At 43.7% G+C, this 27316-nt stretch overlaps 1 protein-coding gene across 2 annotated transcripts; it reads left to right on the forward strand.

Moving 5' to 3' along the window:
- The first annotated feature begins 6 nt into the window (after positions 1 to 6).
- Positions 7 to 3455, forward strand: Hax1 (HCLS1 associated protein X-1). Of its 2 annotated transcripts, none has more exons than XM_021157427.3 (7): positions 7 to 275; positions 800 to 1062; positions 1226 to 1413; positions 2613 to 2664; positions 2794 to 2900; positions 3007 to 3097; positions 3186 to 3455. In XM_021157427.3, the coding sequence occupies exons 1-7, from the start codon at positions 223 to 225 to the stop codon at positions 3284 to 3286; spliced, it is 855 nt and encodes a 284-aa protein (XP_021013086.1). In that variant the 5' UTR covers positions 7 to 222; the 3' UTR covers positions 3287 to 3455. The 2 variants fall into 2 exon arrangements, with proteins under 2 accessions (XP_021013086.1, XP_085691848.1); XM_085835722.1 differs by having other exon boundaries at positions 84 to 275; positions 700 to 1062.
- The last annotated feature ends 23861 nt before the right edge of the window (positions 3456 to 27316 follow it).

Here is a 27316-nt window from a genome sequence, read left to right on the forward strand (position 1 = left end):
AACTGAAAGGTAGCGTATAGAAGCTTCGTGTCTGAGGAGCACCGTCAGCCCCGCCTCTTCCTCCTCCGGCTTGCAACTTTTACGACAACGCCGCATCGTAGGGTTGCTTTCCGGCAGCGAACGCTGAGCCCTGGCTATATCCGACAGGGTAGCGTAAGCTGGTGGTGGTCTCTTGTTGTCCATGGGCTGCAGAACTTCAAAGTTTCTAGTGCCCCTACGGGAATGAGCGTCTTTGATCTTTTCCGAGGCTTTTTCGGCTTTCCTGGACCTCGGAGGTGAGAATAGTTCTGGGCTGGACATACGGGAGGAGTGTTTTGGTGGACACTTGACCCCTTCATCATATTTTTGGAAAGCTTCCTTTCCCGCCCCCTTCAACTCCTTTGATCCTGTCAAAGATCGCATTCTTGAGTACTCACCCGGCCACAGTAATCAAAGCTGTCGTTAAGAGGACAGAAACGGCAGCTTTCTCCAGACCTGGGTGATGCAACAGGGACCTGGGCGGAGAAAACAATGGGGGTCTGGGGAAGAGGACCATGAGCAGGTAATTGGGCGATTAGTAGTAGGCAGGATGACCCTGAAGAAAAACCATGGGTCGTCTGGCAGCTGTTGGGAGGTGTGGAGAGGCTCTGTTTAGAAACAATACAAAACCCTAATAGATCCATCAGCGTTGTTCTGAAACCAGATCTCCTGTGTTTTCAGCTGCCCAGACCCCTCTTTGGCCCAATTTGCTGCCCTTGGGTTGATTTTTATGGCTTAGACACTGTTGAAGTCTTCGTGGCTTATTTGCCTTCACTCTCAGCCACAGAGATCCTTTTTTTGGAGGGATGACTCGAGATGATGACGACGATGATGATGATGACGAAGCGGGAGAAGACAGAGGCGCGTGGGGTCGAGAGAGCTATGCGTTTGATGGTTCTCAGCCTCCAGAGGAATTCGGTTTCAGCTTCAGCCCCAGAGGAGGGATGCGATTCCACGGCAACTTTGGCTTTGATGATCTAGTACGAGATTTTAATAGCATCTTCAGCGAGATGGGGGCCTGGACCTTGCCTTCCCACTCTCCTGGTGTGTGAATTTCCCTGAGGGAGAACCTGTGGGTTTCTAGTGGGTTAGTGGTGAATAACAGAACTTGCAGAGTAGTTGGGATAGTCTACAGAAATTGATTTTTAAAAGATTTAAAATGTTTAAGGCCTTTCCTATCCCAGAATCACCTACCAACTTTCTACAGAACTTCCAGGTCCTGAGTCAGAAACACCTGGTGAGAGACTGCGGGAGGGGCAGACACTACGAGACTCAATGCTTAAGTACCCAGATAGTCACCAACCCAGGATCTTTGAGGGGGTCTTGGAGAGTCATGCAAAACCTGAATCCCCAAAACCAGCTCCAGATTGGGGGACCCAGGGACCTTTTCATAGGGTGAGTACTCTCTGCACCTGAACTGTAAATCCTTAGTGGAATCTCTTAGAGTTGAGTTGCAATTTTAGCCCCTTTAATTAGTTCATTTATCCGGATTTTCTTCATTATTGGGATTTTCGTTTTGAAACTTACTTCACTGTATAGATTTAGATATCTGCCTGCCTCTGCCTCTGGATTAAATGTGTGCCACCACACCTCATCTAAGATTTATTTATTTTCTTTTATATGTATGAGTGTTTTGCCTGCTTGAATGTCTCTGTACCACATGTACCTCTGCCCACAGAGGTCAGAAAGGATATTGAATCCCCTGGAACTCAAATTATGTATGGTTATGAGCCACCATGCTCTTTCTGGGAACTATAAACTATGGTCTTCTACAAGAGTGTCCCCTCCGCTCTCTTATTTTATTTGATTTGTTTGTTTATGTATTTTGAGACAGAGTCTCTGTAGTATTGGCTGACCTGGAACTTGCTATATAGACCATGCTGGCCTCAAACTCAGGGATCTCCTGCCTCTGAGTTTGTTAGTTAGGATTTTGTTGCTGTTTGTTGTTTTTAGGATTTATTTATTTTGTATATGTATGTGTGCTCATGTGAGTTTGTTTGGGTGCAGGTGCTTGCGGTGATGAGGTGTTAAATCCCCTGGAGCTCTGAGCTGCTTGATGTCTTCTAGAAAAGCAGCAAGTGTCCCTGACCTTTGAGCAGCAAGTGTCCCTAACCTATGAGCCGCCTTCCCAACCCCACTGCTCCTGTTTTCTTTTTGCAATGTTAGAACTCGAATAGAATACAAAGGGAAAATGGAAATACTGTGCTTTGTGGTTTTTTTGTTTTTTTTTTTAATTACTAGTTTAAATTCGTGGTTAACATCCATATCGAAATTTGATGCCCTCTTCTGGAGTATCTGAGGGCAGCTACAGTGTACTTACATATAATAAATAAATCTTTAAAAAAAAAAATGCATAGTTAAGAACGAATCTTAAAAGTGTAGGAGCCGGGCGGTGGTGGTGCACGCCTTTAATCCCAGCACTTGGGAGGCGGAGGCAGGCGGATTTCTGAGTTCAAGGCCAGCCTGGTCTACAAAGTGTTCCGGGACAGCCAGGGCTATACAGAGAAACCCTGTCTCGAAAAACCAAAAAAAAAAAAAAAAAAAAAAAGATTGGAAGGTGTCTTTTCACTGATTGTGTGTGGCTTCTTCTACAGTTGGATGATACATGGCCTGTGAGTCCCCATTCTAGAGCCAAAGAGGACAAAGGTAAGTCTAGAAGGAGGCCCATTTACCATACCATTCTCCTGAAGTTCTCTCAGAAGGTTCTTCCTGAAACACTTATCTAATTACCTGCCCTCCACTCTCTCCTGGCTTGTCATCTCTCTGCCCTTCCAGATCTTGACTCCCAGGTTTCCCAGGAAGGTCTGGGTCCGCTTCTTCAACCCCAGCCCAAATCGTATTTCAAAAGTATCTCTGTGACCAAGATCACTAAGCCAGATGGGGTGAGTTGAGAGGAAGAAGTATAATGCTCTGGGGAAAGGGACCAGTATAAGAAAATACTAAACTCAGCATAGTGCTGTTAGGAATATATTGGGATTTCTCTTGCAGACCGTGGAGGAACACCGCACTGTGGTAGACAGTGAGGGCCGGAGGGAGACCACAGTGACCCATCAAGAAGCCCGTGACAGTTCCAGAAGTGGTAAGAGTATGTCTCAAAAGGCCCATCTCTTAACATTTTGGGGAAAGGATATGCCTCCCTTTTGATACCTTTTCTCTCTTTTTGGTAGGACTTCCTTCCTTAGATCCAGACTCTCAGAGATCTTCAGCTCTGGATGATCCCTTTTCCATTCTGGATTTGCTACTAGGACGTTGGTTTCGGTCCCGATAGCGTTCTTAAACTTCAGAAGCCTTCAGGTTCTTCCCACTCCCTTCCTGTTGCCAATAAGCTTAGCTCTGTCTGTCATCCCAGGGTCTTAAATGTGTGAAACAATTAATTGAGCTTATGCCAGTCTGTCATTTATCCAAATTGACCAATAAAGCCTTTATTTATGCTAAAAGTCTTGGTCTTGGTTTTGTCGAGGTCCTTTTAATTTACAGACCCATCCAGGGCTTCCAAAAGTTTCTTGGCTTACGATTTTATTTTATGTACATGAGGGGTAGTGTACACATGTAGAAGTCAGTACAAGATGTGGGAGTTGGTTCTTTCCACAGTGTGGGTTCTGCGAATCCAGGTCAAGGTCTCAGGCTTGGCAGCAGGCTCTCCCACCCACTAAGGTATCTCACCAGCCCATCCCAAAACAAGATTTAGTAAATTAGAGTTAGACACAAAAAGAAAATGATTTTATTATTGAGGAAATAGAGGTAATACCAGTAGCATTTCTAGAAAAAGGTTGCCAAAAGGTAGTTTTTTGTTTTTGTTTTTGTTTTTTTTTTAAGATTTATTTATTATTATACATAAGTATACTGTAGCTGCTGTCTTCAGATGAGCCAGGAGAGGGCATCAGATCTCATTACAGGTGTTGTGAGCCACCATGTGGTTGCTTGAAATTGAACTCAGGACCTCAGGAAGAGCAGTTGGTGCTCTTACTGGCTGAGCCATCTCACCAGCCCATTTTTTGTTTTGTTTTTAAAGATTTATTTTATGTATATAAGTACACTGTCGCCGGGCGTGGTGGCGCACGCCTTTAATCCCAGCACTTGGGAGGCAGAGGCAGGCGGATTTCTGAGTTCAAGGCCAGCCTGGTCTACAAAGTGAGTTCCAGGACAGCCAGGGCTAAACAGAGAAACCCTGTCTCGAAAAACCAAATTAAAAAAAAAAAAAAGTACACTGTCACTGTCTTCAGACACACCAGAAGAGGGCATTGGATCCCATTATAGATGGTTGTAAGCCACCATGTGGTTGCTGGGATCTGAACTCAGGACCATTGGAAGAACAGTCAGTGCTCTTAACCATCTCTCCAGCCCAAGGTATTTGTTTAAAAGAAAGATAACTGCTTCCCTAAGTACAAAAACACTAACTCAATAATTCATAAGATACACTGCATTCTGTGGCCAAATAGGTTTTCTTGTTTTAAAGATGGAGCCTTACTGTGTTGCTTCTGCTAGCCTGGAGCTCCTTAGTAGACCTCAGAGATCTGCCTGAATCTGCTTCCTGAGGCTGGGATCAAAGATATGTGTCACCACTCCTATGCGATTATTTTTATTAATTTTAATGTTAGAAAAATTATAACTAACAAAAAAATAGATTATTTTAAATTAAAAATTTGTATTATCTTAAACTGAAGTTTTTTTTCTTTTTAACAAAAAGAATTTGAGACAGGGTCTTAATAGCCCAGCTATTCTAAAATTCACTGTGTAGTTCCAGGACAACCAGAGCTACACAGAGAAACAAAACAAGACAAAAAGCATAACAATCAGCGGACAAGACAAAACAGTTTAAAAGAAAAACCTCTGTTAGCAGCACTGGTGGTGCCTGCCTGTAGTCCCAGCGCTTGGCAGTCAGTACCTGAGGCCAGTCTGGTTTACAGAGTGAGTTCCAGAACTGCCAGGGCTACACAGAAACTTTGTTACAAACAAAATCTCTTGTTTTCTTATGTTTTTGGGAAATAAAGCTTTTTCTCTTTCTCTAACTCTTTGGTTAGTGTACATTGTTGGGTTCTTTGTTTTTGTTATTTAATCTCTTCTAAACTAAGATTTAAATGGTACTCTTCAGTTTTAGCTGCTAAAGTTTTTGTTATTTGTTCTTTTTTAAAAAGATTTATTTATGTATATATGAGTACACTGTCGCTGTACAGATGGGTGCCAGCTACCATGCGGTTGCTGGAATTTGAACTCAGGATCTTTGGAAGAGCAGTCAGTGCTCTTAACTGCTGACCCATCTCTCCAGCCCTTGTTATTTGTTCTTAAATTCACATAAGCTCTACAGTGGTGATTTAGGCCTTTAAGGCAAGAACCCTTAACATGAACCCTGTTTCCAGACCTGATACGGTTTCATATTTGTACTTTTTCTTTTTACGCCTTTAAATTCTGGATTTTATCTTTGTATATGGCATAAATTAAGAAACCAAGTTTATTTTTCCCATTTAGAAAAAAAGTATATTAGCTGGGCAGTGGTGGCACAAGCCTTTAATCCTAGCACTTGGGAGGCAGAGGCAGGCGGGTTTCTGAGTTTGAGGCCAGCCTGGTCTACAGAGTGAGTTCCAGGACAGCCAGGGCTATGCAGAGAAACCCAATCAAGAAAGAAAGAAAGAGAGAAAGAGAAAGAAGGAAGGAAGGAAGGAAAAGAAAGAGAGAGAGAGAGAGAAAGAAAGAAAGGAAGGAAGAAAGAAAGAAAGAAAGAAAGAAAGAAAGAAAGAAAGAAAGAAAGAAAGACCAAGAAAGAAAATATTGGTGCCTATATAAATATAAATATTTTAACTGGAGGTGCTGTGATGGTGTATGCCTTGTGATGGTGTATGCCTTTAATCCCAGCATTTGAGAGACAGGAAAAAAAAATATATATATATATATAGTTTGAGACCAACCTGATCTATGTATTTTATGTAAGTTTCTTTTGCCTACATGTATGTATGTATGTATGGCATGTGCATGCCTGATGCCTGCAAAGGGGTCAGGAGAGAACATAAGATGACCTGGAACTGGAGGTACAGACAGCTGTGAGCCACTGTGTGGGTCCTAGGAAATGAACCCAGGTCCTTGAAAGAATGAGCAGTCAATGCTCTGAACTGCTGAGCCATTTCTCCAATCCTTTATCACACTTTTTAAATATGATAGGACCAGGTGTGTTAGCGCCACCTGTAATCCCAGGCAGAGAGAAGGGTATTGCAAGTCTGAGACCAACCTGACCTATGTAGTAGTGGGTCCCTGTCTCAAAAATATAAATGCTATGTTTGTTCTTTTAGATGATGTCTTTGAATTTTCTTATTTTCCTGCTCTTCTAAATTTATATCAGAATACAATTGATTTTTCCAATGAGGTTTTCACTGTTTAGTCATAAATTAAGTGAAAGATCATCAGATACAAGTAATGGAGACACACATAAAAGTAACTCAAGGAGAAAATACGGAGAATGGAAAAATAAGGAGAGAGCCCAGCCTGGTCTACAGAGTGAGTTCCAGGACAGCCAGGGCTTGAAAAAACCAAAACCAAACAAACAAAGTTAAAAAATATCATAATGGGGCTGGAGAGATGGCTCAGAAGTTAAGAGCACTGGCTGTCCCTCCAGTGGTCTGGAGTTCAATTCCCAGGAACCACATGGTGGCCCACAACCATCTATAATGGGGTCGGATGCCCTCTTCTGGCATGCAGGTATGCATGCAGAGAGAATAAATAAATAAATCTTTCTTTTTCTTTCTTTCTTTCTTTTTTTCTTTTTGGTTTTTCCAGACAGGGTTTCTCTGTGTAGCCCTGGCTGTCCTGGAACTCACTCTGTAGACCAGGTCATCCTCAAGCTCAGAAGTACGCCTGCCTCTGCCTCCCAAGTGCTGGGATTAAAGGTGTGTGCTACCAAGCCCATCTGGGAAGTTTATTTTTATTTTTAATTTTTTTTAATTTTTTTATTTTAAAGATTTGTTTATTTAATATGTAAGTACACTGTAGTTGTCTTCAGACACACCAGAAGAGGGCATCAGATCTCATTACGGATGGTTGTGAGCCACCATGTGGTTGCTGGGATTTGAATTCAGGACCTTTGGAAGAGCAGTCAGTGCTCTTAACTGCTGAGCCATCTCACCAGCCCATAATTTTTATTTTTTAAGGTTTACTTATGTTTAAAACTTTTACTATATGGGTATGGATGTTTGCCTGCATGTGTATTTATGTATTGTGTGAACTCCTGGTTCCTATAGAGCCCAGAAGAGGATATTGATTCCCTAGAACTGAAATTAAGATGGTTCTGAACCACCACATGGGGGCTCAGAGTGGAGCTAGGAATTAAACCTGGAAACTCTGCAAGAACAGTCATTGCTTTTAACCAATGAGCCATCCTTCAAACCCCTTCTTTGGGAAGTTTTACCAGTGTGGGATTGGCTATGAAAACCAGTATTTTTGCTGCTGTTGTTGGGTGAACTAAACTGTGGGAACTAGGTGGAAGTGGCTGAAAGCCTGCAACTTGTTCATCAAAGTATTTTAAAGTTTTTAGGGAACAATGTGATAGAACATGCCTATCATCCCAGAATGTGGGAGGCTGAGGCAGGAGGATCCTGATTTAAGGTTAGCCTGGGCTAGAGAACGAGACTCTGTCTTTTAAAAAAACCGGGGGGGGGGGCTGGTGAGATGGCTCAGTGGGTAAGAGCACCTGACTGCTCTTCTGAAGGTCCAGAGTTCAAATCCCAGCAACCACATGGTGACTCACAACCACCCGAAATGAGATCTGACGCCCACTTCTGGTGTACCTGAAGACAGCTACAGTGTACTTACATATAATAAATATATAAATCTTTAAAAAAAAAAAAAAAGAGTTTTGGGGAAATAGAGTATAGAGTCAATGTGGTTGTGCACACCTGTAATCCTAGCGCTCGGGGAGTCTGGAGGACTGTAGCAACTTCTAGGCCAGCCTGGTCTACATAGCAAGCTCTAGGTGACCTAGGCCTTAATAACAACAGTCGGGCACGCTCCTTCCAAGACCTAGTTGAGATAAGTGGTAGACAAGCCAGAAACATAACTAAGAAATAAGAGAACCGGGGATGGAGCGATTCAGCATCTAAAGTGACTGACTGCTCTTAGAGTACCCATGTCCAATTCCTATCACCTAAATGGAAGCCCATAGCTTCCTCTATTCCAGTTCCAGGAGTTCCATTGTTCTTGCCAGGCCTCTTTGGGCACCAGGCATGCATGTGGTGCATAGATATATGTGCCAGCACAATAACTATACATATTTTAAAAAGTAATAAGAGAGCCATTGAAAACCAGAACTGAGCTCTTCACAAGCTAGTGGCTGGCTGGGCAACAATGTATCTATCTGCATGAGGAATATCAGGGAGGACCAGTGAAAATTTAAAACACAAGATACACTTGAGAACTGGTTGAAAAAAAAAATTGAGTGTTGGGCAGTGATGGTGCACACCTTTAATCCCATCACTTGGGAGGCAGAGGCAGGCAGATTTCTTAGTTTGAGGTTAGCCTGTCTCAAAAACAAACAAAAACAAAAAACAAAAAAAATTGAGACATCTTACTATTATAGCCTTCAGTGACCTGGAACTCTCTATGTAGTCCAGGTTAGCCCAAACCCTCAAAGACCTGCCTGCCCCTGCTTCCAGGGTGATGATATTCAAGGCGTCTCACCTAGCCACACTAAGATTCTTTTTATTTTATCTTATTTTTGTGTTTTCAATACATTCTAACTGCAGTTTCCCCTCCCTTCATTACCCTATTTCTCCTCACCTTCCCTCTCTCAGATCCACTGTTCCTCCTCTGTGTTCCTTCAGAAAAGAACAGACCTCCTAGGGATATCCACTGAACAAGACATAACAAGATGGAACAAGACTAGGCACAAATCCGCCGGGCGTTGGTGGTGCACGCCTTTAATCCCAGCACTCGGGAGACAGAGGCAGGCGGATTTCTGAGTTAGAGGCCAGCCTGGTCTACAGAGTGAGTTCCAGGACAGCCAGGGCTATACAGAGAAACCCTGTCTCGAAAAACCAAAAAAAAAAAACAAAAACAAAACAAAAAAAAAAACAAAACCAAAAAACAAACCAGCAGCTCCACAGTACAGAGACGTCGCAGTCTATATTCCAAAGAAGCCACACACAACAGCTGCTACTACAGCCTCTCAGTAAAGAATCACACCAACAGCCATCCTAGATGAGGCTCAGTGTTCAATGCTAACGTCCACACATGCCAGGCATGTGCAAATCTTGGGTTTGATCCCCAGCATGCTCCAAAAGAAACGGTTGCCTGTTGCAGAGGGTTGTGTTGTGTTTTGCTTTGCTCTGCTTTGCTTTGCTTTGCTCTGCTCTGCTCTGCTCTGCTCTGCTCTGCTCTGCTCTGCTCTGCTCTGCTCTGCTCTGCTTTGCTTTGCTTTTGAGGCATGGACTGAAACTCCAAGACTGAAGGCTTGGAGCTTCCTAGAACGACTTTTCATTGTTACCCAAAAGGTACCTTCAGCAAGTCAATTTCCACATACCTCCAATCTGACCTAGGAGTGGTACTGAAAGCACCTGTGCCTTAAGCAATTCTCAGTCATACTTGACTTCCTGGTTATCCTTCAGAATTCCATAAAATCTCAGATAGCAATCACTGACAAAAGGCTACATCAAAGCCTAGGTGCCCTCAGTCTGGAATTCATGCCAGATACAATGGTTCTGCTAAAAATCTGCTACATTTTACCCTAAGTATCTGAGTGCACTGAGGTCAGCCCAGTTCCCTATGATCTTAGCCTCAGACCAGGACAAGAAGTCACACTCATAGTGGCTTGAACTAATGTTCTAGGGTTGTACCGACTGCCTGCCTTCCCACTGTACAAGTGTATAAGTTACATACCCTGAGGTTTTACACACACACACACACACACACACACACACACACACACACACACAGAATCATCATCCAAATATAAGACATTGTATTTCCTTCCTCCAAATGACTCAGCTAACCTGCTTGTGGTATTCGGCCTACAACCCAGTCTAATTGCCGTCTTCCAATGTACTCAATAAAATAAGGTTTCTATTTAAAAACAGAAAGTATGCCAGGCAGAGGTGGTGCATACCTTTAATCCCAGTCAACACGTAGGAGGCAGAGGCAGACATATTTCTGAGTTCGAGACCAGCCTGGTCTACAGAGTGAGTTCCAGGATAGCCAGGGCTACACAGAGAAGCCCTGTCTACAAACAAACAAACAAACAAACAAAAAACATCTTTTTAAAAAATGCCATTCTCGGGGCTGGTGAGATGGCTCAGTCGGTAAGAGCACCCGACTGCTCTTCCGAAGGTCCGGAGTTCAAATCCCAGCAACCACATGATGGCTCACAACCATCCGAGATCTGGACACTCTTTTGGTGTGTCTGAAGACAGCTACAGTGTACTTACATATAATAAATAAATCTTTAAAAAAATAAAAAAAAAATGCCATTCTCACTGGGTGGTGGTGGCGCACGCCTTTAATCCCAGCACTCGGGATGCAGAGGCAGGTGGATTTCTGAGTTCAAGGCCAGCTGGTCTACAGAGTGAGTTCCAGGATAGCCAGGGCTACACAGAGAAACCTTATCTCAAAATCAGTAAATAAGTAAATAAATAAAAGCAGAGTAGACATGATGGAATTAGGCGGCCAGTCCTACAGAAGAATCACACCACGCTACAGGTCTGATGTGTGAGGTTTATAAAAGGGAGTGGCTGAAGGCAGCACAGAGGCTACCTCTAGGGGGAGAAAGGAAAGAAGGAAGGAAATGGCTCTTTGTAAGGACAGAAAGTGCACACCTAAGGGGGACATAACGGGCAGAGGCAACAATGGGAATGCTTAGACTCTGGGCAGCTAATGACGACCTGTCTTCTCGTTGCTGGGTTGTCTGATGGTCCCATCGTCACCAGGAAGGGCTGGCCACAGAGGCTGCCTGATTGCCAACAAGACATGCTTGACAAACATAAGCAATTTGTTGTAAACAGAACTGTGCTATAAGAAAGAAAAGCCAGACATGGTGACTCAGATCATGGTGACTATAATCCCAGAATTTGAAGGCAGAAGTCAGGTGATTACCAAAAGTTCAAGATCAACCTGGGTTGCAGAATAAGTTCCAGATCAACCTGGGTTAAATTGCTAAATCAAAATCCTGAGAGAAGAAAGGAAGGAAGGAAGGAAGGAAGGAAGGAAGGGAGGGAGGGAGGGAGGGAGGGAGGGAGGGAGGGAGGAAGGAAGGAAGGAAGGAAGGAAGGAAGGAAGGAAGGAAGGAAGGAAGGAAGGAAGAAAGAAAGAAAGAAAGAAAGAAAGAAAGAAAGAAAGAAAGAGGGAAAGAGAGGGAAAGGAAAGAAGGAAAGAAAGAGGAAAAGAGGGCTACACAGAGAAACCCTGCCTCAAAAAACCAAAAAAGAAAGAGGAAAAGAAAAAAGAAAGGGAAGGGGAGGGGAGGGGAAAGAGAAGAGAAGAGAAGAGAAGAGAAGAGAAGAGAAGAGAAGAGAAGAGAAGAGAAGAGAAGAGAAGAGAAGAGAAGAGAAGAGAAGAGAAGAGAAGAGAGAAGGTAGCTGGGCTGTAGTTTGGTTGGTAGAGTGTTTGCCTAGTGAATACAGAGCCCTAGGGTCAACCCCTAGTAAGAGTGCTGGGATAGCCTCCAGACCAGACTGCTACTGAAGCCCCTGTATCTGTAGCAATTCTTCCCTTCTCACAGATAGCAACGGGACCCCTACTGAGAACACTGAATCACCAGCCAAGACTTCCAAGGACTAGGATCCCTTGCCTGAGGAAGCATTGGTCCTTCATGCTGCCCTCTATCCTTCCCCTGCTACCCTACCTCCCTGCCTTTGCCCCTCTGTGCCTCTACCTCCCTGCCTGGGAATCAGACCCTAACTGCAGGTTTGGGCTGTGAGCCATGCTCCCTTTTCTCAGCTATAACAAAGCCCTCCCGCCCCCCCCCAGCGCCCCCCTCCCCCCTGCATCAGAGCCCTGCTTTCTCTTCAAAGCACCCCCATGTGTCTGTCTGTGCTGTTGGGGCCTGGACTTAATTTAAGAGTCCCTGACATGCTGTTGTTTATTCTTGGCATTAATAACTTTTTTAAAGGTTTATTTATTTATTGTGTATATGAGGTTTATTTATTGTTATATGTAAATACACTGTAGCTGTCTTTAGACACACCAGAAGAGGGCATCAGATCCTATTACGGGTGGTTGTGAGCCACCATGTGGTTGCTGGGATTTGAACTCAGGACCTTCGGAAGAACAGTCAGTGCTCTTAACTGCTGAGCCATCTTACCAGCCCTCTTTTTTTTTTTTTTTAAGAGTGATTTATTTTTACTTTATGAGTATGAGCAATCGCCTGTATATAGGTATGTCCGCCATGTGTATACCTAGTGCTTGCAGAGTCCAGAAGAAGATGTCAGATTCCCTGGAATAGACAAGTTGTAAACCATCATGTGCATGCTAAGACCCAAACCAGGGTCCTCTGTAATAGTAGCAAATGCTCTTAGCCAAGAAGCCGTGTCTTCAGTTATAACTCTAATGATTATACTTTACTCCCAACACTCCATCTTATTTTCCCCTTGAACCTTGAACCTGAGACCATCCATAATGATTCCCCAAGATGTGTCACAAAACTTGCCCTGTCAGGGTTCTAAAGAGCGATGTCCTTGGTTTTAAGTTGTATACATGTGTGTGACTCTCATAAGTATGTTTATTTATGGGCTGGAGAGATGGCTCAGCAGTTGAGAGCACTGACTGCTCTTCTGAAGGTCCTGAGTTCAATCCCAGCAACGACATGGTGGCTCACAACCATCTGTAATGAGATCTGGCGCCCTCTTCTGGTGTGTCTGTACTCAAATAAAAAAAAAGTATGTTTATTTATAAACATTTTAAAGTAAAAGGGTTTGTTTTGCTATTGCTCAAAAACCATACCTTAAAGTTTACAAACAATAAGTTTTAAACATATCCTTTCATTTCCAATGTATTTGGGCTAACTAAACTTTGAGATGCAATGTGACTTCCTACGTTCGTGTGTTTATTAAGAGATTGAGGAGCTGGGGCTAGAGAGATGGCTCATTAGTTGAAAGTACTGCTCCTCTTTCAGTTTGATTTCCAGCATCTATATGGCAGTTCACAGCCATCTGTAAGTCCAGTTTTAGGTGATCTGATGCCCTCTTCTGGCTTCCCTGAGCACTGCATGGACATTGTGCACAGAGAGACATCTAGATAAAACACATACATTGTTTTTAATGTATTAAAAAAGAAATTCGAGGGCCAGTGAGATGGCTCAGCAGTTAAGAGCACTGACTGCTCTTCTGGAGGTCCTAAGTTCAAATCCCAGCAACCACATGGTGGCTCACAACCACCAGTAATGAGATCTGAAGACAGCTACAGTATACTTACATATAATAAATAAATAAATAAATAAATAAATAAATAAATAAATAAATCTTTAAAAAAGAAAAGAAAAGAAATTTGAGAGCTGCAGATTGGGCTCAGGTGGCCTATTGGTTAAGAGTACTTGGTTGTTCCTCCAGAGGACCCTGGTTCCGTTCCCAACACCTACATGGAACTCAAATTCCAGGGTATCTGGACTGTAGACATTGCATGCATGCATGCATGCTGCACAGACACACATGCAAGTAAAACACCCATGCACATAAGAAATAAGTGGAAGATTTTAAAAAGGAACTATCAGTAAAAGTGTACTTTTTGTAGAAGAGGCATTTTTATTTTTTAAGATAGGACTTCTCTGTGTGGATCTGGCCGTCCTGGAACTCAGTTTGTATACCAGGCTGCCTCTGCCACCCAAGGTCTAGGATTAAAGGCATGTGCCACCATACCTGGCAAAGAGGCGTTTTTTAAAAACAAGTTCTTACATGGAATTTTGTGCAAGGATGGTTACAATATAGTTATAATTTAATTATAATTTCTTTTTTAAAAGATTTATTTATTATATGTAAGTAGACTGTAGCTGTCTTCAGACACCCCAGAAGAGGGAGTCAGATTTCATTACAGAAGGTTGTGAGCCATCATGAAGTTGTTGGGATTTGAACTCAGGACTTTCAGAATAACAGTCAGTACTCTTAATTATAATTTCCAGTCCCCTAATTATAATTTCTAAGGTCAAGAGTTTGTCATACTGATGACAAAAAAAAAAAAAAAGGAAAGAAAAGTAGCTGTTAGGCTCTAAGAATTGTTGAAGGAAGATGGTACGCAAAGGCAAAAAGCGTTCATTCTGCAGAAATTACCAGCATGCAAGGGTTAACTGTTCATCAAAATGGCTACACTCAAGGGACTTGCAGGCCCCTTTTTATGCAGGGCTGGGGGAATTTTCCAGAAAGGTTAGGTAACCTCTAATGACAGTAACATTAGTACATTTTTGATTGGCTGTTATGTTAGTTTCTCTATATTTGATGAGACCCTGAGGAGTTTCAGAGACTAGCTCAGTTCTGGCCTTGTTGTCTTCTCTGGGTAGGTGTCCCAGGACCATCAGTGACTGAAGGCCCATTATTAGTGGCTTTTCCTAAGGAGCCCAGTCTGCTTCCCAGGGAACTGAAATTTATTATCAAGGTTTTGGGACCTCTCTTAGCCAGTGCCCTTCACCACTTCATCTCTCCAGCCTGAAAGCTGATTCTTTTTTTTTTTTTTTTCGTTTTTCGAGACAGGGTGTCTCTGTGTAGTCCTGGCTGTCCTGGAACTCACTCTGTAGACCAGGCTGGCCTCGAACTCAGAAATCCGCTTGTCTCTGCCTCCCGAGTGCTAGGATCAAAGGCGTGAGCCACCACGCCCGGCTGAAAGCTGATTCTTAGTAAGAGGTACAGTGGAGTAAAGAAGAGGGAGCTGAGCTGTGCTGATTGGATCATAAGCCAGTCATGTAAACTGATGTTGCTGCTACCACCACTTAGTGATGTGCTTATTGAAGCAGTCATTGGCTTTCTCTGCAGCAGCCAGCACCATCATTTCTTTTATGCCTGCCTGGACTCCTTGGCAGCCTCAATAAGTGCTCTGGAAGGAACTTTACCTTGCAACAAAGCCCTTCGTTGTCTTGATCACATTGCTTTTCAGCTGTGTAAGACCAAACTATGGATAACTCCAGAGATGTGAAATAAGGCAAAAGGGATTTGGATTGGCTGGCAGGTTTAGTTTTCGCCACAGTTACTAGAACACGTAGCAAGCACATCCTTTCCTTCACCACCACCATTAGCTGACTGTAGTGGATGTTCCAGGTGAAGGCGGTCATGGTCTGAATCAGGCAGTCCACGTTGGAGTCCACAGGATGTACAGAGTGAGCAGCGTACACAAGGGGCAGTTGCTCTGTTCTCTTTGTCTAGGTCAGGAGTCTGAACAGAAGCTTTGCCAGGAGTCACGTCTTCAGTTAAGTCATGTTTGCTTGAGCTGGAGAGATGGCTCAGGGGTTACGTGCACTGACTATTTTCCTAGAGGTTCTTCTAGAGTTCAGTTTCCAGCAACCACGTGGTGGCTCGCAACCATCTGTAATGGGATCTGACGCCCTCTTCTGGTGTGTCTGAAGAGAGCAACTGTGTATTTACATATAAATAAATAAATAAATCTTCTAAAACAAAACAAAACAAAACAAAACAAAACATGGGGCTGGAGAGATGGATGGCTCAGCAGTTAAGAGCACAGTCTGCTCTTCCGAAGGTCCTGAGTTCAAATCCCAGCAACCACATGGTGGCTCATAACCATCCACAATGAGATCTGACACCCTCTTTTGGTGTGTCTGAAGACAGCTACAGTGTACTTACATATAATAATAAATAAATTATTAAAAAAAACCATGTTTGCTCATGGGTTGAGTGCTATTGTCAAAAGGCAATGAATATGAACATTTGTTCCCAGGAACTTCCTTGGAGCATGCTCTGACCCTTCCTCCAATCCCCCTTGCAGCAAATACTTTGCCATCTTCCTGGCCTGTGTAGGCTCAGCACCTACATGGCAATGGAGCAGTGGAGACCAGAAGCTATGTGCCTTGAGCATGCCTGCCATGGTCACAGTCACAGCTCAGCTATCACTCCCAATTTACAAGTTGCTACCAGTGCCAATAGCGGTGCTTCGGTCTATAATAGCACATTTGTACTTCATGCTGGAGAAAGGACTCTACATACATACTTCATCAATGGTTTGTTCAGTGTTAATCTTCTATCGGCATGTTATTCCAAGGCTAGAGATGGTTCGGCAAGCCGGGCGCAGGCCTTTATTTCCAGCACTTGGGAGGCAGAGGCAGGTGGATTCTTGAGTGTGTCTGAAGAGAGCAACAGTGTACTTATTTATAATAATAAATGAATCTTAAAAACAAACCAACACTTTTATTTTCCCCATTGGCAGCAATACCCTCTCTGGCCAGAGGCTCAAAAGAATGAACAAGGGCTGCCAAGTCAGTGAGATAGTTTGGAGCACGTATTGCTCTTGAGGACCTGAGTTTGCTCCCCAGCCCCCACATGGTAACTCCCAACCATCCATATGTCCAACCCCCTCTTCTGACTTCTGGGGGGCATCAGGCACATATGTGGTGCACATGCATACATTAAGGTAAAACACCCATACACATAAATAAGTCTAAAGAATATTAACAATTATAGACGCTAATCTTAAGTCACAAGTTCTTCTTAAATCTTGCAACAGCCCCTGAAACATCTCATGCTACGGGTGCAGAGCTTAGAGAGAAATGAAGGCTAGTGTAGAACCTTTACTGCATTAATGAGGCTGTGGTTCTCATCTACCCTACACTCCGTGGAGGGACAGTCCCTAATCCCTGCCCTCTGTTGACTCAAGTTCCTGAGGGAACTGAATGGTCCACCCATTCCAGACTTGGAAGAGGCCTCCTTTTACATTTTGCTGTACCTTGGCTCCCAATATAATTTTTTCTCCCATGATCCTTCACATTCAGCTTCCCAGTGACTTGGTAGGGGTGAGGGCAGGGGTAGGGTGCTGATGTTCTATTGTGAAGCACTTTACTCTTAGCAGACATATTCCACCTCAGATGAAAGATGTCTCAAAATAAAATGGTTCCTGACTGAGGCCCTGGCCTTGAGCCTCCCACTTGGAAAGGTATTAAAATTTTGTGTGTCAAGAAGGAAAGGGATGGCTTTGAGAGTTCTGATGTAGGTAAAGCCTGCCTATCAGCCTACTAGGAATTTAAGCAGAGACTCCAATTACGGCTAATGGCCAAGGCATAACCGTCTGCTTCAGGCAGGAGTGCCGGCTGCTCTCTGATCCCTTAAGTTACTAAATTTACTTTGAGAAACAACCTGTGTACACTCTTCATGATGTATCAGACATGTTTTCCTCTACAGATACGAGGCATGCCCTCTGGAGGAACTTATATTCAATTAAGAACTTTTTCCTTTGGGCTGTAGAGATGGCTCAGCAGCTAAGAGCACTCACTGGCTGCTCTTACAGAGGACCTGGTTTCGATTCCCAACACCATGTGGTGGCTCACAACGATCTGTAACTCCAGTTCTAGGGGATCCAATGGCCTCTTCTGACCTCTGAGGCCATCAGACATGAAAGTGGCGCACACACATAAGAGAAGACAAAAATATCTATACACATTTTTTTTTTTTTTGCTTTTGTTTTTTTGAGACAGGGTTTTTCTGTGTAGTCTGGATGCCTGGAACTCACCCTGTAGACCAGGCTGGCCTTAAACTCAGAGATTCTCCTTCTTGTGCCTCCCGAGTGCTAAGATTAAAGATGTGCATCACTGCTGCTCAGCTACACAAAAAAATTTTAGTTTAAAAGAAAGAGAGAGAGAGAGAGAGAGAGAGAGAGAGAGAGAGAGAGGGAGGGAGGGAGGGAGGGAGGGAGGGAGGAAGGAAGAAAGAAAGAAAGAAAGAAAGAAAGAAAGAAAGAGAGAGAGAGAGAGAGAGAGAGAAAGGAAGGAAGGAAGGAAGAAAGAGAGAGAGAAATTGGTCATTTCAGAAGGGGCTACTGGCCCAGAGCACAGCTGTGAGAAAACAGTCTCGAGTATATGGTCTGAGAAGACGCTAAAGAGACATCTGCAGAGGGCCCATATTGGAGCCTTTTACTGAACAGGGAACCACAGGGGTTGGCTATGCAATCATCACCCTCAATGAGACCATTCAGTGGGCACCTTTCCCTCCAGATCTGGTTCAGCTGGCAGAACTGGAGCTCAGCAAAGATCAGAGCATTGTCATCTACATAGATTTGGAGTGTGCCTTCCTGGTTCTCTGTGCCCATGGCACTATGTGGAAGGAGAAGTATAGCAGAATTTTCCCCCAATTAATTTAAATTTTTTTTTTTTTTAGATTTATTTATTTATTATATGTAAGTACACTGTAGCTGTCTTCAGACACTCCAGAAGAGGGCGCCAGATCTCATTACGGATGGTTGTTAGCCACCATGTGGTTGCTGGGATTTGAACTCTGGACCTTTGGAAGAGCAGTCGGGTGCTCTTACCCACTGAGCCATCTCACCAGCCCCTTAATTTAAATATTAATACAACAAGAAGCCTGTGATTGGACAGGGGAAAGGGAGGCAGAGCTAAGAGTTTCAGAGACAAAGACAGGGGACAGGGAAAGAGGAGGAGGAAGGAAGATGGAGGAAGAGAAAGACGAACCTGTGTGGCTTTAAATAGCCACAGGTAGCTATGAATATCATAAAAGGATAGAATAACTGGCACAATTTGTCTAATCTAGGTGGGCAGCTTGTATCATTATCAATTGGCTCTGAAATTATTGTGTGGGTATCTTGTGAATTGAGAATTTATTGATATATAAATCTGACTGATAAATTATAAGCTTCTATCTAGAGTTTTGATTTACTAGGTTAAGGGGTTTTGTGGCAACTAGCCACAGGGCATAGGTGAGAAGGTACTAGTGGATCTGAGGCAGGCAAGCCTGAGCTGAGAAGACTGCTGCATGGGGCCAGACATGGAGGCAGCAAGACCAATTCTGCCGGGGCAGAGAGTAGCTGGGTCTAGCGGGATGGCAATGGGTATAGTACAGGATGGTGCCATTTTTTATTATTTCCCACAACAGAGATGCATCATCCAACAGTGTACATCACCAAGAGATAGATCAACTTTTGGTCAACACCTCCTTCCTTCCAGGGTTGCCCCAATGCTCTGCAAAGGGCATCGATAAGGGATGGAAGAGAATGTCAGAGGGGAACAGACTGGACAGGCAGTTAAGGTTGCTGCTAGGAACACTCTCCCCTTGGAGCCAACAGAGGTCTGCCTAAGTTGGGGACATATTCCAGAGGGAATATATCTGCAATATTACCAGGAAAAGGAATGGGACAATTCATGTTGACAGACATGCTTTTCAACACACTGGGTGGCTTCAGAGAGAGAAAAGAAAATTGCTCTTCCCTGAAGCTAATCAATGGAAATTCCTAAAACTCTTCACCAACCCTTCTCTCTGGGACAAACTAGGACTGTCAGATAGCACACCACTCTCTATAAGGAAAAAAACATTTTGTTTGTTTGTTTTTTTGAGACAGGGTTTCTCTGTATAGCCCTGGCTGTCCTGGAACTCACTTTGTAGATCAGGCTGGCCTGGAACTCAGAAATCCGCCTGCCTCTGCCTCCCAAGTGCTAGGATTAAAGGCATGCGCCATCACCACCTGGCTGGAAAAAAAAATCTTTTAAAGATCATTAAACAGCCCAACAAAGATCGAGAACTTCAGACCAATTTCCCTGATGAATATCGATGCAAAAATCCTCAATAAAATTCTCGCTAACCGAATCCAAGAACACATCAAAACAATCATCTATCCTGACCAAGTAGGTTTCATTCCAGGGATGCAGGGATGGTTTAATATACAGAAATCCATCAACGTAATCCACTATATAAACAAACTCAAAGACAAAAACCACATGATCATCTCGTTAGATGCGGAGAAAGCATTTGACAAAATCCAATACCTATTCATGATAAAAGTCTTGGAAAGATCAGGAATTCAAGGCCCATACCTAAACATGATAAAAGCAATCTACAGCAAACCAATAGCCAACATCAAAGTAAATGGCGAGAAGCTGGAAGCATTCCCACTAAAATCAGGGACTAGACAAGGCTGCCCACTTTCTCCCTTACCTATTCAACACTGTACTTGAAGTCCTAGCCAGAGCAATTTGACAACAAAAGGAGATCAAGGGGATACAAATTGGAAAGGAAGAAGTCAAAATATCACTTTTTGCAGATGATATGACAGTATATATAAGTGACCCTAAAAATTCCACCAGAGAACTCCTAAACCTGATAAAGAGCTTCAGTGAAGTAGCTGGATATAAAGTTAATTCAAACAAGTCAATGGCCTTTCTCTACACAAAGAATAAACAGGCTGAGAAAGAAGTTAGGGAAACAACACCCTTCTCAATAGTCACAAATAATATAAAATACCTTGGCATGACTCTAACTAAGGAAGTGAAAGAGCTGTATGATAAGAACTTCAAGTCTCTGAAGAAAGAAATTAAAGAAGATCTCCAAAGGTGGAAAGATCTCCCATGCTCATGGATTGGCAGGATCAATATAGTAAAAATGGCTATCTTGCCAAAATCAATCTACAGATTCAATGCAATCCCCATCAAAATTCCAACTCAATTCTTCAACTAATTAGAAAAGGAAATCTGCAAATTGATCTGGAATAACAAAAAACCTAGGATAGCAAAAACTCTTCTCAAGGATAGAAGAACCTCTGGTGGAATCACCATGCCTGACCTAAAGCTGTACTACAGAGCAATTGTGATAAAAACTGCATGGTACTGGTATAGCGACAGACAAGTAGACCAATGGAATAGAATTGAAGACCCAGAAATGAACCCACACACCTATGGTCACTTGATCTTTGACAAGGGAGATAAAACCATCCAGTGGAAAAAAGACAACATTTTCAACAAATGGTGCTGGCACAACTGGCGGTTAACATGTAGAAGAATGCGAATTGATCCATTCCTATCTCCTTGTACTAAGGTCAAATCTAAGTGGATCAAGGAACTCCACATAAAACCAGAGACAGTGAAACTTATAGAGGAGAAAGTGGGGAAAAGCCTCGAAGATATGGACACAGAGGAAAAATTCCTGAATAGAACATCAATGGCTTGTGCTGTAAGATCGAGAACCGACAAATGGGACCTCATAAAATTGCAAAGCTTCTGTAAGGAAAAAGACACCGTCAATAAGACAAAAAGACCACCAACAGATTGGGAAAGGATCTTTACCTATCCTAAACCAGATAGGGGACTAATATCCAGTATATATAAAGAACTCAAGAAGGTGGACTCCAAAAAAATCAAATAACACCATTAAAAAATGGGGTGCAGGGGCTGGTGAGATGGCTCAGTGGGTAAGAGCACCCGACTGCTCTTCCGAAGGTCCGAAGTTCAAATCCAAGCAACAACATGGTGGCTCACAGCCATCTGTAATGAGATCTGACACCGTCTTCTGGTGTGTCTGAAGACAGCTACAGTGTACTTACATATAATAAAAATAAATAAATCTTTAAAAAAATGGGGTGCAGAGCTTAACAAAGAATTCTCACCTGAGGAATACTGAATGGCTGAGAAGCACCTGAAAAAATGTTCAGCATCCTTAATCATCAGGGAAATGCAAATCAAAACAACCCTGAGATTCCACCTCACACCAGTCAGAATGGCTAAGATCAAAAACTCAGGTGACAGCAGATGCTGGCAAGGATGTGGAGAAAGAGGAACACTCCTCCATTGTTGGTCGGATTGCAAGCTTGTACAACTACTCTGGGAATCAGTCTGGTGGTTCCTCAGAAAATTGGACATAGTACTACCGGAGGATCCTGCAATACCTCTCCTGGGCTTATATCCAGAAGATGTTCCAACTGGTAAGAACACATGCTCCACTATGTTCATAGCAGCCTTATTTATAATAGCCAGAAGCTGGAAAGAACCCAGATGCCCCTCAACAGAGGAATGGATACAGAAAATGTGGTACATTTACACAATGGAGTACTACTCAGCTATTAAAAAGAATGAATTTATGAAATTCCTAGGCAAATGGATGGACCTGGAGGGCATCATCCTGAGTGAGGTAACCCAATCACAAAAGAACTCACATGATATGTACTCATTGACAAGTGGATATTAGCCCAGATACTTAGAATACCCAAGATATAAGATACAATTTGTGAAACTAAAGAAGAAGGAAGATCAAAGTGTGAACACTTTGCCCCTTCTTAGAATTGGGAACAAAACACCCATGGAAGGAGTTACAGAGACAAAGTTTGGAGCTGAGACAAAAGGACGGACCATCTAGAGACTGCCATATCCAGGGATCCATCCCATAATCAGATTCCAAACGCTGACACCATTGCATACACTAGCAAGATTTTGCTGAAAGGACCCTGATATAGCTGTCTCTTGTGAGACTAGGCCGGGGCCTAGCAAACACATAAGTGGATGCTCACAGTCAGCTATTGGATGGATCACAGGGCCTCCAATGGAGGAGCTAGAGAAAGTACCCAAGGAGCTAAAGGGATCTGCAACCCTATAGGTGGAACAACAATATGAACTAACCAGTACCCCCTGGAGCTCGTGCCTCTAGCTGCATATGTATCAGAAGATGGCCTAGTCAGCCATCAGTGGAAAGAGAGGCCTGTTGGTCGTGCAAACTTTATATGCCTCAGTATAGGGGAACGCCAGGGCCAAGAAGTGGGAGTGGGTGGGTAGGGGAGTGGGTGGGGGAGGGTATGGGGTACTTTTGGGATAGCACTGGAAATGTAAATCAAGAAAATACCTAATTAAAAAAAAGATCATTAAACAGTTGCCAAGGAAACAACTTCATGAATAAGCATCAATGAACTAGGGGATACCAGGAGAAGCCTGGCAAATAGACTTATCTTCATGTCCAAGGCCAGGGACATATGGCACCTCTTGTACTGGCAGACACTTTAACCATTGGTGTGAATGTTCCCCTGAAGAACAGAGGTTGCCAAGGTACTAGTGACTGAACTTATTCCCAAGTTTGGACTCCCCAAGAGCCTATAGCGCAACAGTGGCTCTTCCTGCAAGATGTCCATCATTCAAGGATACATATAATCCACTGCCTGGACATCACAGGCCTCTGGGTGGGGGTGGACAAAGCTAATGAGTTCCATCTGAGAAAATACATCCTTCCTTCTGTGGACTACATGGCTACCCACAGTTTGACTGTGAGTCAGGTACACCTGCCTCGGGCACTAGGTTTCAGCCCACATGAGAAGCCATCTGAGTGACCATTTCTCACTAAGCCTTTCTTCTTGGTAAGGAAGCTCCTCCCAGAGGTACAAGAAACACTCCAGTGTCTATGCAGGACTGTAGCGCACAGACATGCCCACCATTATTCCCTACTGGAGATCAAGTGCGACTGGTCCATGTCACTTCCTTCCCATGAGAACCTACCTGAAGGGACCTCACACCTGTGATACCAACTCCACCAGCAGCTATCACAATGCCTGAAATAGAATCCTGGCTTCATCACTCTTGAGTCAAACTTTGGAAGCCAAAGAGGAGACACTCGAGAAGGAGCCAAATAAGTCAGAAAGGGATAGATATTGTTGTGGCCTATTCAGGAGTTGAAGTCCCCTGTGGGGGCTGGAGATGTGATTCAGTAGTTAATAGTATATACATTCCTGGGAAGTGCTGGAGTTGGTTCTCAGAACCTTTGTAATTCCAGCTTCAGGGGCTCTGACACCTCCACAGGCACCTGCACTACTGCTGTGTGCATATCCCTTCACAGACCCACACACATATCCATAATTTCATTTTTAGAATTAAATAAGTAAAGTGTTAAAATTTTAAGAGGAAATAAATTCCTCTTTGAAAAGATAAGGGCCAGCAAGATGGCTTGGTGAGCAGAGGCTCCTACTTGTTCAAAGTAATGCATATATAGTATTGTAAGGGTCCATGATTCACTGAGGAATGACAGCCCGATTCAAACAGTATGTAAATGCAGAAGGTTTTATTCTGCAGAAGTCCAGCATGCTGAAGTCTCTAATTACAAGAATACAGAGACAACCAAGTGAGCTGGCAGGCCCGATTTAAAGCACATTAGGAAGTTCCCGGGTAGGTGACTCCATGTTAATAATCTATTGGGTTCATCATCTCTACAGACATCCCATTACTGGGGTATGGGGGCTGGAAACTTGCTGGAGAGCTCTGGAGACTATTACTGAGGAAATCGCTGAGGAAGTCTGGAAACTGCTGCTGACCCATAGTCCCTGCCTCAGGCCAGGTGGCTGGGCAGCTTTTCTTTCTTTCTTTTTTTTTTAAAGATTTATTTATTATTATATGTAAGTACACTGTAGCTGTCTTTAGACACACCGGAGGAGGGCATCAGATCTCATTGTGAGTGGTTGTGAGCCACCGTGTGGTTGCCGGGATCCGAACTCAGGACCTTCGGAAGAGCAGTCAGTGCTCTTACCCGCTGAGCCATCTCTCCAGCCCCTTGGGCAGCTTTTGAGGACAGGACTTTCCTGGATTTGCCTAGTTCTTAGAATCAGAGATTTAGACCTAGTCTCCTTAACTGCTGATTTGAAGCCTGTCATGCAATCAGCCTAGCCTTAGTATGACCTTATATATTAGAATGACCTTCATACATTAGAATGGTATGCTCCAGCCAGGAGTGGTGGCGCACGCCTTTAATCCCAGCACTGGGGAGGCAGAGGCAGGCGGATTTCTGAGTTGGAGGACAGCCAGGGCTATACAGAGAAACCCTGTCTTGAAAAACAAACAAACAAACAAACAAACAAACAAACAAACAAACAAACAAACAAAGAATGGTTTGCACCAGTGGGTCCTGAGGCCAGGCACATATTGGGCAGTGTCTTGGGGTTCTTGTATTCCTGTGGTGAGGCAACAGGAGACTGGGAACTCTTATAAAAGAAAACATTAATTTGGTGCTTGTTTAAGTTTCGGAAGGTTAGTCTGTTATCACTATATCTGGGAGCCTGGCTTGGGCTTTTAAAACTTCAAACCCCACCCACAGTGACACACTTCCTCCCACAAAGCCACAAGCAGCCACCCAGAAGAGCCTATGAGGTCCTTCTCATGCAAACCACCACAGTCCATTCCCTGGTCCCCTAGGCTAGTAGCCATGTCATAAAGCAAAAATGCAGCCCAACTTCAAAAGTTCCCACAGTCTATCCCAGTCTCAGCAGTCTTTAGAAGTCCAATTTCTCCTGAGACACATGGCAAATCTCTCAACCGAAACCTCCTGTGAAATAAAAGTCAAAAAAGATCACATACTTCTAACATACATCAGCACAGGATCTACATCACCATTGCAAATGAGAGGAAAGGGAGCACGGTGAGGAAGTATCAGAGGAAAGGGAGCACGGTGAGGAAGTATCAGACCAAACCAAGAGGGAAAGCCAGCAGGGCAAACGCCAACCTCTGCGTCTCTCTGCATCATGTCAAAGCCCTCTTCAGACCTTCCACTCCTTCTTTCAGCTCTGTTGACTGTAACACACTTCTTTCTCTTGGACTGGCTCCACACCCAGTCTACAGGTTTCCTTGGCAGATGTCTTATGACTGGCTTCTCCAACATTTTGGGGTCACCAATACAATTCAGACTTCACCTTTATAACTTCACACAATAGCCTCTCAGAGCCTCCATGCAGGGATACCCCTGACACACACCTGGCCTCAGTGACTTAGTTATGGAGGGAGATCCCATAACCCCTTTCTTCTTCCTTCCTTCCTTCCTTCCTTCCTTCCTTCCTTCCTTCCTTCCTTCCTTCCTTCCTTCCTTCCTTCCTCCTCTCTCTCTCTCTCTCTCTCTCTCTCTCTTTCTTTCAAGATTTATTTATTTATTGTATGTAAGTACAGTGTAGCTGTCTTCAGACACCCCAGAAGAGGGCATCAGATCCCATTACAGATGGTTTCGAGCCACCATGTGGATGCTGGGAATTGAACTCAGGACCTCTGGAAGTGCTCTTACCCGCTGAGCCATCTTGCCAGCCCCATAACCCCTTTCTTATATCCTTGACTCTAAAGCCAGAACCACAAGGCTGAAGCTGACAAGGCCTGCTGCTTGATGGGACTGAAACTTGGTTCCCTCCTTACTTTTGGCCCCAGCTCTCTGTTGTAAGTGGTTTCTTTCCCTGCTTAAGCTTTCCTTTAATTCTAGCCTGGTGGTGGCTGGTCCACGCCTTTAGTCTCTGCATTAAGGAGGAAGAGGCAGGGGCCCGGAGCAAACAGGGATGTAAGGATAGGGTGGAATGGAGGGGGGTAAAGTAAGCAGGGGCCCGGATTGAGTGAGGCCTGGAGCAAGAGGGAGAAAAGGGAAGGGGGAAAAAAGGAGGAAGAGGCAGGAGGATCTCTGAGTTCAAGGCTAACCTGATCTACAGGTAGCTGATCCTTTGCAAGAGGCACCAAGTGCTATTAACTGCTGAGCAATCTCTCCAGCCCTTAAAACATTTAAAAAATTACATTTATTTATTTTGTATGTGTATGTCCCTGAGTATCATGGTGCATATGTAGAGGTAAAGTACAGTTTTTGAGAGTCAATTCTCTCTATTAATTTTAACCTCTGGGTCCTAGGGGTTGGGCTTGGTAGTCAGTGCCTTTAACTAATGAGCCATCTTATTGGACTGACCTTCTCTCAGTTCTGAAGTTCATGGGATGAGAAACACAGTCAAACAGACAGTATGGCATTAGGATCGCCTATGTCAGCTCAAGGAGGCACTTGTGGTATTATCAAGGCTGAATGCTGTGTACACACTCCTGATAAATTCTGCCAACGTCTCATCTGCTTCACAAAATCTACAAAGATAGATTCAAACCTTGTTAGGCAGCATCTAACTGTGAACATCTGTGGAAGCAGATCTCTGGATCCTCATAGCAGAGAGAGGTTGCTGTCTATTATAATAGGTAATATCACTTTAGTACTGATTCTGTTCTTCTTTGGGACTTGGGTACTCAGCTGTTGTCTGTGGGAGCAGTGGAATGTGCCATTAGATAGAAAACCTGGCAAGGTCCAGTAGATTCAGGAGCCCCGGCAATTCTCGTAATTGGGAACGATAGGTGCTCAAATCTACTCTCAATTAGGTTTCTGTCTTGGAACATGTGACCATGACACCCCTCCGAGAGGACTGTGACAATTAGTCATATAGGGACAACACCTGAAGTCCTTCCATGTTTATGTCTTATCTATAAGGAATAAAGTGTACGAGTTATTTCACTAAAGACCCTCTGAGAGTGCCTCTTACTGAGCTGTAACATTCCAGGGAAAAGTTCTCTCTCCCAAAGCTTTCGTCACTGGACCTTGACCTGGCCCAACTAGCTGGGTGTGTGAGCTTGACTGCAGTCATTTCCTGCTGGGTGGCC

The sequence above is a fragment of the Mus caroli genome, unplaced genomic scaffold (genome assembly GCF_978045245.1).
Source record: "Mus caroli unplaced genomic scaffold, Mus_caroli_1 scaffold_3, whole genome shotgun sequence".
NCBI classification, from domain to species: domain Eukaryota; kingdom Metazoa; phylum Chordata; class Mammalia; order Rodentia; family Muridae; genus Mus; species Mus caroli.